This window comes from Trichinella spiralis (assembly GCF_000181795.1).
Source record: "Trichinella spiralis strain ISS 195 chromosome Unknown Scfld9, whole genome shotgun sequence".
In the NCBI taxonomy this organism is placed as follows: Eukaryota; Metazoa; Nematoda; class Enoplea; order Trichinellida; family Trichinellidae; genus Trichinella; species Trichinella spiralis.
The window spans coordinates 1985035-1998132 of record NW_003526948.1 but is presented as its reverse complement, the minus strand read 5'-3'; the positions used below and the strand labels follow the sequence as shown (position 1 = coordinate 1998132).

Below are 13098 nucleotides of genomic sequence, written 5' to 3'. Positions count from 1 at the left end.
ATGGTTCTGTGCATCGTCGACGACAGCACAGTGATGACCATCGATAGCAGCAACAATTTGGACATTTCCACACGAACCAGTAACGACGTAACAAAATTAATACAACCAATATCCAACCGAATAAAATGGTTATTCCCATGTAGAAAAATATCGAAGATTCCATGAAATTCACCGACGACAACAACCAATAATACAACAGAAGCAGTGCTGGGTTGAATATGCCATGTAGTTGAATTAGCTGATCCGATCTGATCCGATCCGATCCGATCCGATCCGATGATCACATCGGCAAAAGTTGAAATGAAATGCAATTTTCAAACGTGACTGTCCAAATCATCTGTTGACATCTACAGTTGGTGTGAATATTTTCCGACAAATTTGATCACACTGTTGTCAAAAGCAGAACATCTTCAAGCGTTGTTGGGTTGTTTCATTTTTGCAATTTACTCTTTCACAACACTTCTGTACCTTTTTCTCTACAAATAAATAAATAAATAAATAATAATGATTGTTCTATAATATGCGCAAATTGGAAGTCGACGCGTCGATTCAAGGACTGGATGAAAATGTTTTCCACAATTACCTGAATCATTCTTTATTTCTGAAATTCTCTTTTTGGAAATTGGACACTGCAAATAAATTTAAATCGTTTCAACTGTCAAATGGCTTCCTTTGCACAATCAACTGCATCCCGTAATGTTGAATGAACAAAATGAAAAATACTCATCGCACTAAGCAGCTCCAGATCTCCATTGTCGCACTGCGATCGATATTACTTGCCAATTGAATAAAGCATGCTTCTTTCTACTCCTCCCCCTTACTCTTCTCTTTGATTTGGTTAAGCGCATTTCTTCTTGCCACAAATCACCTTTAAAAATCCTACTTCTTGTTTTTGTACACTTTTTACTATTTTTTTATTCTCATTTAAAAGTAAAATATTAAAATACATTTAAAATCAATTTTGTTAAAGTTGTGTTTAAGATTGCAGTGAAATATTTTATTAAATAACGTTAATTCGAAAGATATTTTTCTTTTGTTTCAGATAATAATAATAATTATTATTATTTTTTGGCGAATTTTGCTCAACAACTGAGGTGGCAATTATTATTATTATTATTGAGAGGGACTAGAGAATATTATAGTTCTATTATATGGTTCATATAGTAGAAATTATTTGTCTTCAATAAAGTCGACAGAAAATATGCATAAGCAACTCGTAAATGCAGCACCTGTTCAATTTCAAGTGGGTAGGTTGAAGTTGAAATGGAAATTTATTTTGCAAGTGGTGCCCCTTTGGATGGAGTGTTTTCAGAATTTCAAAATTGCAACAGAGTATTATTCGAACACAGTTGCTGTCAAAGAACAGAGAAATGCCGCCACGAGCAATCAGTGCATGTGCTGACTATAATTTCTTCTTATCAATAACTTATGTGCAAAATATTTATTGCAAGCCAAGTGGAAAAGATAAATAGTTTTTGATCCGGCATGAACAAGTGCATAGCTCATTTCCGGACGGCCAGACGGCAGGCTTTGACTGAATGTGATTATTAATTATCGTTCATCAATATCAGCCTGCTAGCTTTTAGCATTGTTTGGATTAAAATTTCAACTTGACACAATAATAATATTAATATCTGAAGGCGTTTATTCAAATTCCATTGAAATCAGAGGTGATAATGTTAATGATGATGCAATCGATGATGAATATGAAATATTTTTATTCGATTGGCGGTACAGATTGATATTTGCAACTTTTGCCTCGTAAATCAGGTGTTAACGTTTTCAATGACTACCTAGCCGAGCGATTTGCTAAATTGTTAGCTTTGTTGGTTGGTGGAATTTTTCAAGCAACAGCCATACGGACAGGTGCGATAATAGTGAACGCCAAACAGCTATCGTTTTTCACTCCAATATTTTTACATTCTATTCTCATTTAATTATATTTATAAAATTTTATTTATTTATTTATTTGAATTTAAACTAATCATTCAATATTATATAACAAAAAGAAAAAGGAGAACCCTCCTAACTTACCGAAATAAATATTTTGCTTTTTTAAATTTATGTGTGAATATGATTAATTTCACGCAGTCATTTATTTTATTTAACCGAATGTTTCTCTTTTTACAAATATTTATTTCACTTTTCACTTGCAATATTTCAGTGTTAATGTGCTTTTCAATGTTCAATTAAACGTCGATGAAGCTGTATATCATTTTCTATTGCAAAACCTAATTCAAATTATTCACATTGATAATAAAAAAAATACAATGTACAGTTTTAAAATTATTTTTCAGTTTACCATTTTTGAATATAAAATAAAAAGTACATTTTATAAAGTGTAAATAAAAACAGCAACATTAAATTATTAAAATTAGATTATTTGCATACTGTCTCATAGGTACGAGTGCTAATTATCAAAAGTACAATATTTCTGCATATTATCAGTGAGAACAAAAGTAAAAATGAAATTGTTGCATAGTGACATAATTTAATTTGCAGATTTTAGTAAAATACGTTTTTTTTTCTTAATTTAAAACAAAGCATTTGAGTTGAGCAACGGAAATTGCAGTTCATTTTTGTTTCAAATTAAATAAATCATTTGCTGACACCTGCTCAAATGACGTAAATTCTTTGTTAAAAGCAACAGTCTGGCAAGGAATAAATGACAATGGAAATATTTTCTAGAACTTAAGAAGCTTCATGTATATATATATATTTATTTATTTATTTATATTTATATTTATATTTATATGAAAAATTTAGCACTTTCATTGCTATATCTAAAGTTGAAACAATCGTAAAGTAGAGCACGCAAAGTTCCATAGTGCTTTTTTATCGTAAATATTTTTCAATTCTTAACAGCATAAGCATAAAAAGCATAGAAGAAGCTTTATGAAAGCTGATAAAAAAGTACTAATGAAAAAGATTAGCAGTTCTATTAATACGCAGCAATTGATTATATTTTTGTTTTTCAATAGTCACCTTTTTTCTTCACATGTTCACACTGTTGTCTAATAGCATGATAATATTGTATGACAGGACAAACATTACTTTTATTTGACAATTTCATACTGAAAATTTTCAACCTGCACAGCAATAAATATTTTATATTTCTGTATGTATGTATGCAATGAATATAACAGCCCATTTAAAGTTGCTTCTCATATTAGATTAACGGTTTGGGCGTAAAATAATCTTCTTAATTGCAGGTACGTACTATTATGATTCAGATCAATTATTTTTTTACGTCTAATTTCAAAAGAATAAATTACTTTTACTAAAGATGCGATAAATGAAAATGATACTATTTGCACATTTTATTGCAAAAATAAGTGAACAAATTAATTTCAGTTAAATTTGTAGTTTTTGTCAAGCAAGCTGATTAATAAATTAAATTTTTTGATTTAAACAAAATAAATCTATCAACAAAAAAATACATTGAAGTTTCATGTTTTGAAATATTAATTCATTGGTAAAATGTGCAAAAGTGATGTTCAGTATTGTTTGTTTTCTTATTCAAGGAGTGGCTTTTTGTTGCATGACAAAATGTTGCTCAGCGGATGAATTTCATTAAGTGCAAAAATTAAGCAGGCTAATAATAGATTAATTTTTAATTCAAATACACAAAAATCAAAATAAAACTAATAAAAGATAAAAATAAATATGTTTTGCATAAGTTATGAGTGAATGCATTAGGTAAATATGGCATGAAAACAATTTAATAGTCACTGCTACAATAATGCCCTCTGAAAGCTGGGAATTTGATCATTTTGCCTGCTATGCAAACAATGGTCATGATGAAAATTTAAATCATATTAATTATTGTTCAACATTTTGTGATCATAAAAATAGAAATGTTGAAAGATAAAAGAAAAAACAAATTCAGGTAAAAAGTTGATCGTTAATCAATGTTGATTATTTGAAAAAAGTTACTACCGTTCATTGACCACCCAAAGTTCCGTGTTAGTAATTGAGCAAATAAAGCAGGCGTCTTCTCCTTTACGAATGTCAAATGAAATCACCCAGTCGTGATATCTTTTTCTAGTAGCTCATTGAGGTTTCCAATCAGCTGTTGACAATGATCAGCTACACAAATAAAATGATAAAATTTGCCCAGGAAATGAATAATGATAACACGTGCGTGTCAAGACGTGAAGAAGGCAAGAAGCTAACAGTAATGTCGGATGAGGCCGTGTTTGTGCTTGGCTTTTTATTTGCACCTTATCTGCCAACTTCTAGTGTCTGGACACACGGCTGGCGAATTTTGCTCAACAACTGAGGTGGCAATTCATTGGTCAATTTCTTGCCAATCAGCTTGCAATGCCACTTTTCACGTTAGTGTCTTTTCATAAATACGTTTTGAAATTTTGGCAAGCTTCACATTTACGCGCATTACATGGCATACAAGAAACAAGTAAAAATGAACGTCGACATTGCTTCAGTTAATGTTACTAAAAAACAGTCAATTTTTGCAGGTAAATTAGTACAACATTTTCAACATATATCTTATCAACGACAATTAATTCTGTTCGCTTGATGAGCAGCTTTTCTTTTCTTTTTCAAATGCCTATATCAAATTTACATTCTTATAATGTTCGTTATTTTATAGACGTGACTCGGCTTGCTGGAATTTTACCTTCAACACAAGATGAGCTTCATTCAACCAAGCCGAGCATTTCCAACATGTACAACAGTAGTGCTTTCAAGCACAACACTCTCGTTACACGTGTGATGCCAGAAATGGACCAACCGTTTTCCGGTGATGTGTCTTTGGTAGATTTCTTGAGAAGAAATTCCATCCAGTCCAATGTTGCCTTTTTCAATCATTTCTTAACGTCGAAATGTGCATATTTTCCTAACAATAGACCAATCAGTGATACGTTGGCCGTCGCATCTGCATCTCTGCCGAATGTTTTCAAATTGCAAACTGTTACAAATCCAACAACTAACAGTATTGATGATTTGTTGAGATTTAAAAGATCCTTCTTTGCTGACGCTACATCCATGACTTGGCCTGGTATTCATGCAGCACTGAATCGCCAGTTTCACACGTCGCAGAATGGTGGAAATTTGTGTCCAGCATCAGATTTTGTTCAACCACTAGACTTGCCATTTTCTCAGTCTGTAGTGACGTTGTACGATTCAATATATCCGAGAAATTCGAACACTTCGAAAGTAGTTCTCATGAATGGGAGTCCACTTACTACCGCTGGACAAGATGTACTGGCAAAGCCAGCCGGTGATATTTATGGTAAATCATTGCCAGCAAAAAGTATGCCCAACTCTCGCATTCAATGTCCAGATTGTAACCGAAGTTATTCCACGTTGGGCGGTTTATCCAAGCATCGTCAGTTTCATTGCATTTCGCAAATAAAACGTCAGTTTGGCTGCAAATTTTGTGAAAAACAATACTCTTCACTTGGGTACGTTCTCCACTGCAATGCAATGCAGTATATATATATATATATATATACAGTTACCATAATGACACTGATATCTTTCCAAATTTTTACACTACAATCGTAAATAATCTTTTGAAATATAACAATTTTACTAAATAAATAACTTTATTATTGAGTAGTTATTATAAATTGCTTTTTTAAATTTCATTTTAGAGCAATGAAAATGCACATTCGGACACACACGTTGCCATGTAAATGCCACATTTGTGGCAAGGCATTCAGCCGACCCTGGTTACTACAAGGACACATTCGAACTCATACTGGAGAGAAGCCATTTTGCTGTGGGCATTGTGGCCGGGCATTTGCCGATCGTAGCAATTTGCGTGCTCATTTACAAACGCACACTCATTTGAAGAAATACAGTTGTAATCTTTGTCAAAAAACATTTTCTCGCATGTCTCTCTTGACCAAACATGTCACCAGTGGATGTCGAGCTTTAATATTATAATGTGGATTGTACGGGATGCTTTAAATGAATTTTTCATTTCTATTTCATACCAAAAATCCCGATTGAAATTTAGCCAATAGCTTCGACAGAAGCAACAACGAACGGTTCACTGTTTGCGAACAAACTAGTAGGACAATTATTGTTGGTGCTATTTTGTACATTATGAACATTGTCGAATAAAGCTTTTAAAAGTATTTATTATTTTTTTATGTTTTTAATTTGAAATATATTTCACTTGATTCAGTTGAATTGTGATTGAGGAAATTAACAATGTTGGCCATTTTATGCTACAAATGAATGAAAGAAATCATGCTAACACGGATGAAGTTTATCCATTTAATTCAAAACAAGAAATTGACTATACATGATTGTGGTTTATCATTTAATCATATAAATTTGCGGTTCAAGCAAACACGTGCAACAAGTGTTGAAACGGCAATTTTCCAACTATGCAAATGGGAAAATGTTTGCCGATTTAGAGTGTTTACAAATAGCACGTAAGAAATTTATGATTTGTTTATTTTATTTCATTATTAATTTATGTTCAAATTATAGCTTTCGTTCATTTAAAGCAAAAGCAAAAAAAAGGAAGAAAGCAATTCTGCAATTTGTAAATTAAACAAAGATCAACATTTTTCTTTTTGATAAATAGCAAATGACAAATCAGCTTGTAGCTTGTATGATTGCTACGTAAATAATTTACATGTGTAGATTGCAAAAGAAGAACACTAAAAGATAAGCTGGGAAAGATGTTGGACATTTCATGTTTCTGCACTGCTTGTTATGCGAATACAGAGAAAACAAGGTACCGTTTCATTTGTTTTCAAAATATTAAGCACATATGAGAAAAATTATTTATTAAAAGCAAGAAAAAATTAATAAATAAAATACATTTAAATGGAATAAGGTGAATAAGAATGAATGGCAAGATTAACATGTAATGAAGGGAAGTAATTACCAACGTTTGAACATGCTAGCAATTTGATGTAATAATAAATGTCAAAAGAAAAAAAAATAAAGTAAATAAATTCACAGATTTTCTTGTTGAAATAATCATACAAAGCATCTGCATGCAATCAAAGCAGCAGTGAGGTGCAATAGCAACAGCAGCAACAGCAACAACAACAACAACAGCAACAGCAGCAGCAACAAGGTGAAGTAGAAGGAACAATTTTTGTTGTTATGAAAGAAAATAATTTTCGCCAAAATTGTTAACGTAATTTATGATAATGAGCGTAATTTGAAAGTTGTTATAAAAATAATTAATTGTTACACTTTTTGAAAAGAATTGCCAATTTGGAGAAAATTGATCAGGTAGCGTTTGGTGTGTGTGTGTGTGTGTGTGGAGGGGGGGGGAGGAATTGAAAAAACAAAAGCAAAGCTCAAATTCGTAAATTTGCTGCAAAAGAAGCACAACATAACATGAACAAGTATCATTAATTAAGTTTCAAGTGAACTTAGAAGAGAAAAAAAAATAATTAATTAATTTACAAGAGAATTGAAAGCAACAATTATGCGGAGATGAAACAAATTTCAACACTCGGCAGTGTGCAATAATGTATGGATGTAGTGTGTGGTAAGCGTGAAAATATTTCTCTTTTTTTTCTGATATTTTTTCATGAATTGATAAAGTGATCAAGGGCGACTTTTAGGCTAGTAGGTTCGCGGGTTGATTAAAGCTTTACAGCTGTTAAAATTTGGTCAGGTCAAAGACGCCAAATGTTTAAGCTGGCGCCACCCAGTCCATTCAGCTTAACAGAAGCGTTGGATGTCGCTTGACAGTTTCGTCTCAAAGCGTCGGCTTCATTAATTACCCCTGACAACAGTTGTACTGGCAACTGGAGCAAGTGTCTCAGGCTTGCCGAGGACGAGGCTCCAGTTAGCCAAAGAGTGCGTGCCTAGGCGTGCCGTTTCACAACTGACGCGTGAATACCTGACACGATGCAAAGTGAAAAACGGCAACAAGTGCTGGCTGAACTAACGCGTCCGGTGTTGATTTCATTCAGCAAATGTTTGCTTATTAGCTTCCCCCCCCCCTTCCCCCCGAAAACCACTTCTTCAATAACAATTTTCAAATTCTATATTTTTCTAGTTGATAATTTTTATTTCTTTCATTTTATTATTTATTTTAATTTTCTTCCTTGCATTATTCATTCACAATCCATTATTGTCACTTTACATACGTTTACAGTAATCACTGTAATATTCACAGTATCTTCAACTCTTCTCCATCTTGTTCAATGCTGCTTTTTCTTTTTCTGTTTTCTTTGTGTTTTGATTCACTTTAATTTTTTATCGATTGTAATTAAAAAGAAAAACAAAAATTACAACAATTTAAATAATAATAAAGTCTTTTGTGCAATGATCACTTTGTTTTTCACGTTCAAATTTAACAAAAAAGAAATTAAAACTTTTATAACTTCAAATAAAAAGGAAATTTTTTTCACTATTACTATAAAAATTAAAAATTAATAAAATGTGAAAAAGATTGAAATATAAATATTATCATGCTTTTTTTCTTTTTTTTAAATTTATTATTCATCACTTCTAACACTGACATAAGATATATACTGCATACATGAGACAAGGTAATAAATATTTAAAATTAAAATTTTCATTTCTCTACTCCAATCTTGCATTTTGATTCTAATTTTGTATACTGTATTATAAAATATTTTGCTTTGAAAAGGACGAATCAAAGATTTTCATTTTACAAACTTTTGTCTGAAAGTAAGCGCATTTTTGTTAGTTCTTTTTTTTGCTTAATTTTCAAAAATTGCATAAATTGATTGTATAATAAAATTGCTCATTCGTGTAGTTTGTTTTTCTGAAAATTAGCCTACTTCAACAGCCAAAATGACTGTTGAACATTTTTTAGTATAAAGCTGGAGAACTTTTTTCAAGTACTCTTTTTTCTGCAAGAATTCCATATGAATTTATATTTTTATATAGTTGAAGCTAATTACTGAAAAGAAACATTGACGTCAGAGGTTTCGATAGCTGTTTCTAACAATTTGGATAATATCAGTGAAAGAATTTTTGCCCTTTTTTCTCAGTGTTAAATAGAACTATTTGTCTGGGCAAAAGCACGTTGTTTTGCTAATAAATTTTAAAATGCACGAACGTAGCATGAACATTTTGTTTACTCTTCAAGCAAGTTGCTCTATTTAATGATATTCGCAATGTTGAAAAAGCAACCATGAAAAAGGCAAAAACTCCACCATGGATCAATTATAACAAATTTATTGAAAAAAAGGTTTGCATTTTTTTGAATTTGAAAATGTTCATCATATACGTGCTATTTAAGACTGCACACATAATCAGCGTTATTATCACTAAAGCAGTTTTCAAATGTATAATTTCATTACATTTCACTGGATAGAAATAATTTTTCAATTTGAAATGTTAAATTCAGGCTTCAAGTGAATGGATATTTTTTTAGAGAAAATTTTTTGCAACATTAAGATTGCTCGCAATTTATTAAAATTCATTAACAGCGCCTTCAGTAGACGGTCTTGTTATTAGTTTCATCTTTTTAGAATAATTTTAATGTAAAAATTTCAAAGTGTTGTTCTTTTTTATGATTTTAACTTATGACAAAAGCAATTAATTATGCATGCATGGTATGATGCAAATTGTTGTTTATATGAAAACAATTCTCCTGTTTGCTAACTTATGAGATGAATTGTGCCAATCATTATTTATATTTTCATTTTTTAGGAGATGCTTTTTGAAAGAAATTGTGTTTCAAAATATTACTTCCTCTAGTAATTATTCATTTTTCAGACAGCCAGTGACAAATGAAACGAACTTTAATAAACTATTTATTTTAATGCCAACGAGCAATAGTAAGCAAGTTAAAATTCTTTCACTTTTAGAAAGCTTTAACTTACCTCATGCACGCTGTTCTGATGATCAAAGATTAATAGACTGTCGGAAACATCCACTTCTGACACTTATTCAGTGCAATGTGATGATAATAAGCTAGAAATATCTCATCTTAGTAAGCTTGCTTGAATTTTGCTGCCAAACACGTCAACGCTGTGTCTCTTGGTGTCAAAATCGACTCTGGCTGTAATTCATCTTTTTATCAGCTTAGCTGAATCCTAGGCGTGAAAGAACGTCGTCATCAGAAACTCTTCACAGCAACTTACTTTGGCATTTTGAATGAATAATAAATTTATCCTTCACAAATAAACATACATGTACGTTTAATAAAGTACAGATTTTGAGGAATTTGACAAAAAATTACAATACTAGCAATTTACACATTAAAGAAGCATTTTATCAACAGACGTAAAAGCGGTAAATAAATTTTCAGAATAACAAATTTACTATTCAGTAATTTTTTAACTTTTACAATTTACAGTTACATTAAGAAGTTTATTTATTAAAAATAATTCATATTAATGAAAATTTTAAAAAGTATAAACTAAAAAATTACACTTCGACACTTCACTATAACGTAAAGGGACATTTAGTTTTTATATTTTATTGCACATTTTAAAAATATTCTAACAATAATTTTATTGTTATTATGTGTGTTAGTACATGAAGATCACATTTGAGCTTCTACTGTAAACTGGAGGTTTTGAATTAGGTATAGCTGGCAGCGATTGAACTTCTGCTGCGGAATGCAGCTGTTTGAAATTGCAGCAGTACATGATGGCTATATGGTTAACTGTAAGTTGGTATTGGTCAACTATTTGATTTATTATGTGGTGTCGCTGTTAGCAACGCAGTCTGTTCGTCGTCACTGATGGCTCGGAGAACGGTTTTCTGCTTTATTTATTAGCACACTTTTGATCTGAACGCTTGATATTCAGCTGTTTAACGGACGGTTGAAGGTTGCAAAATGATGGCATATTTTTGGAAATTTGTGAAAGAAACCATGTCCGGCTTGTCTAGCTACGCTGCGCAGAAATGATTGGATCATTGATGTAAACGAAAAGGGATAGTGGAATTGAAAATTTTCTAGGCAGATGATTATTATTAAGTTTATATTTTAATATATTCTTTTATATTTTTTGAGCAGATATTTTGTTAAACAATTTGTTCGCTTTCAAAATATGAAACTTCTAGTTCTTTGCCTTGTCGTTGACAGATATGCTTGCATTGCATGATTGACTGGATTAATCGATGAATCATATAATGAAATTTTAGTATAATTTTACCAATATCAATTTAAAGTTTATACTTTAGCAAATGTTCTATATTTGTAACACATTAAAAATATTACATGTAAATTATTTGTCGTGCAAATAATGCAGTACTATGAACGTTTCCTTAGCTAGCAGCGAAAGCAGGCAGCTTATCAACATTCTGTCCTACTGAAATTATTCTTCAACAATTTGCATTCCTTGTATCACTGCAGCAGTATAACTTATCTGTGAAACGTTTGCTTTATAGCTTCAAGCAATTTTTCAGCAATCAAATCAACAGCACCGTTGTTGCATTCGCCACAGGCTAGGCTTGAACAGCAGCAAAAGCGTTCTGCAATTCTACTCACAAATCAACCGACTCGGTAATTATTTTCCTTTCTCTGTCCTTCTGCACTTCTTCCGCGCGCTTTTCGATAACGCTAATAATTCATCGTTAACCTTCCTATATTGAGAGATGGCGAGTGCGAGCGTTGAATTGTTGGCTAATGCATACCGCAAGACGTTTTGCATGCTCATAGTACTCCACAGGATATTCAAAGCCACAACAATGCTGTAAGTAATTTTTAAATATTAATTAACAAATTGCATTGCATGTTCTGTCCATTAATTTGTAACATTCCTAAAACTTAACCTTAAAAAGTGCACTTTTAAATTCATTTCCTGATAAAGTTCAAGTTATCTTTACCATGCAATAAATGATAGATGAATAACGTGAATGCTGTTTTGTCTGAAGCAGCAAAAGCTTACTCTTAATGCTATGATGCGAAATTTATCTAATAGTTAGTTGAGTTCAATTTTTCAACAAAATTTTCAATAATTAATGGGCATGTTTTCCTGAAATCACTATTGATTTCTGAGGATACATTGCATTATTATTCATCTGCTAAACTGTTGACTGTAGAAGATGTAACGCAATCACTTGATACTGCCAGTGTTTTGTGTATAATTTCTCACTTTATATATATTTTCCATTCTTTGAAATTTATCTGAACACAAAGCTGATATGAGTGGTGAGTAAGCATTGTCAAAATTATTGATGAAGGTTAAATTATTTCACGTGGTGAAAAAAACATTGGAAACTTCATTCAATCTCGCATTAAAAGCACATTAATTTTGGGATATTTTTTTTGATAAACGTTAAATTTGATTTCAACCGTACAAAATGATTTTAAAATGCTCTTTCTGCTTTCCTTCATATTGCTTTCTTTATAATTTGATTTTCATCAAATGTGCAGCATTTATCTGAAGCTATTGTTGTTATAATACGAAATATGTGGTGAATAATTAATGTTGATAAATATTACACAAATGTATTTGAAAAGAACATGCTGTTTTGTTTAAAGTTTGCAGTGTTGGACAATTTAAAATTTAAAGTTAGTCTGCTTTAAAATGTTTTAAAGTAGTTAACATTGCACTATCGTAGCAATAGTTCGACGGACAAATCAGTTATTTTCCAAATTGTCGTCGTTTAAGTACTGGGTTTTTTTCTCAACATGGATCAAGAAAATGAATTTATCAAAAAAGACGAAATGCCCAGTTTCGCACATAATTCCACGGATGTCGAGAAAGCTGAACTGCTCACAAGCGGAGATACCGTGCACATCGTATACAATGGCGAAAAATACGATGATCGTGAAAGTACTTGGGAAACTCTTCATGGACAGGACGGCTCGTTGTTATTTTTTGAAGCAGCAGAGTTGGCAAAAAAATGATTTTCAATTTTCCTGCATGAAAAAATCCATTGAGCACGCTGTGAAAAAAGGTTTTTTCCCTACGAGAAAGGGAGACAGTTCATTTTTTTATTTTATTCCCCCCCTCGGACGAGGAGAAAAATCGTCGTGGGCATATGTTAATCCCATAGAGCAACAAGAATACGCCCACAAGAGATCTTAGCGGAATAGGATGGCTTCAGAAAATGATTCGTCCATGCTGTCCACGCCGAGGTTGCTTTTTAACAATCAAGCTTATATGTCTGAAGTCGATGGCTCATAGATGATGAGTGTTAGGAATTTGAGAAATCGTG

The 13098-nt window shown here is 31.8% G+C and overlaps 2 protein-coding genes across 2 annotated transcripts; both read left to right on the top strand.

The window, feature by feature from the left end:
* The first annotated feature begins 1201 nt into the window (after positions 1-1201).
* Positions 1202-1765, top strand: Tsp_11615 (hypothetical protein). The gene is made up of 2 exons (XM_003371480.1): positions 1202-1247; positions 1641-1765. The coding sequence occupies exons 1-2, from the start codon at positions 1202-1204 to the stop codon at positions 1763-1765; spliced, it is 171 nt and encodes a 56-aa protein (XP_003371528.1).
* Positions 1766-4423: 2658 nt separating this feature from the next.
* Positions 4424-5913, top strand: Tsp_11614 (protein escargot). Its single transcript, XM_003371479.1, has 3 exons — positions 4424-4478; positions 4613-5426; positions 5619-5913. Exons 1-3 carry the CDS (start codon positions 4424-4426, stop codon positions 5911-5913), a joined length of 1164 nt encoding a protein of 387 aa, XP_003371527.1.
* The last annotated feature ends 7185 nt before the right edge of the window (positions 5914-13098 follow it).

What these genes read in the sequence shown, in the direction of transcription:
- Tsp_11615 (XM_003371480.1), top strand. Translation starts at nt 1,202, where the DNA reads ATGCATAAGCAACTCGTAAATGCAGCACCTGTTCAATTTCAAGTGG. An exon ending in ACCTGTTCAATTTCAAGTGG is followed by an intron (nt 1,248 to 1,640) that starts GTAGGTTGAAGT and finishes TAATATCTGAAG; the next exon opens with GCGTTTATTCAAATTCCATT.
- Tsp_11614 (XM_003371479.1), top strand. Translation starts at nt 4,424, where the DNA reads ATGAACGTCGACATTGCTTCAGTTAATGTTACTAAAAAACAGTCAATT. An exon ending in AAAACAGTCAATTTTTGCAG is followed by an intron (nt 4,479 to 4,612) that starts GTAAATTAGTAC and finishes GTTATTTTATAG; the next exon opens with ACGTGACTCGGCTTGCTGGA. An exon ending in AAACAATACTCTTCACTTGG is followed by an intron (nt 5,427 to 5,618) that starts GTACGTTCTCCA and finishes ATTTCATTTTAG; the next exon opens with AGCAATGAAAATGCACATTC.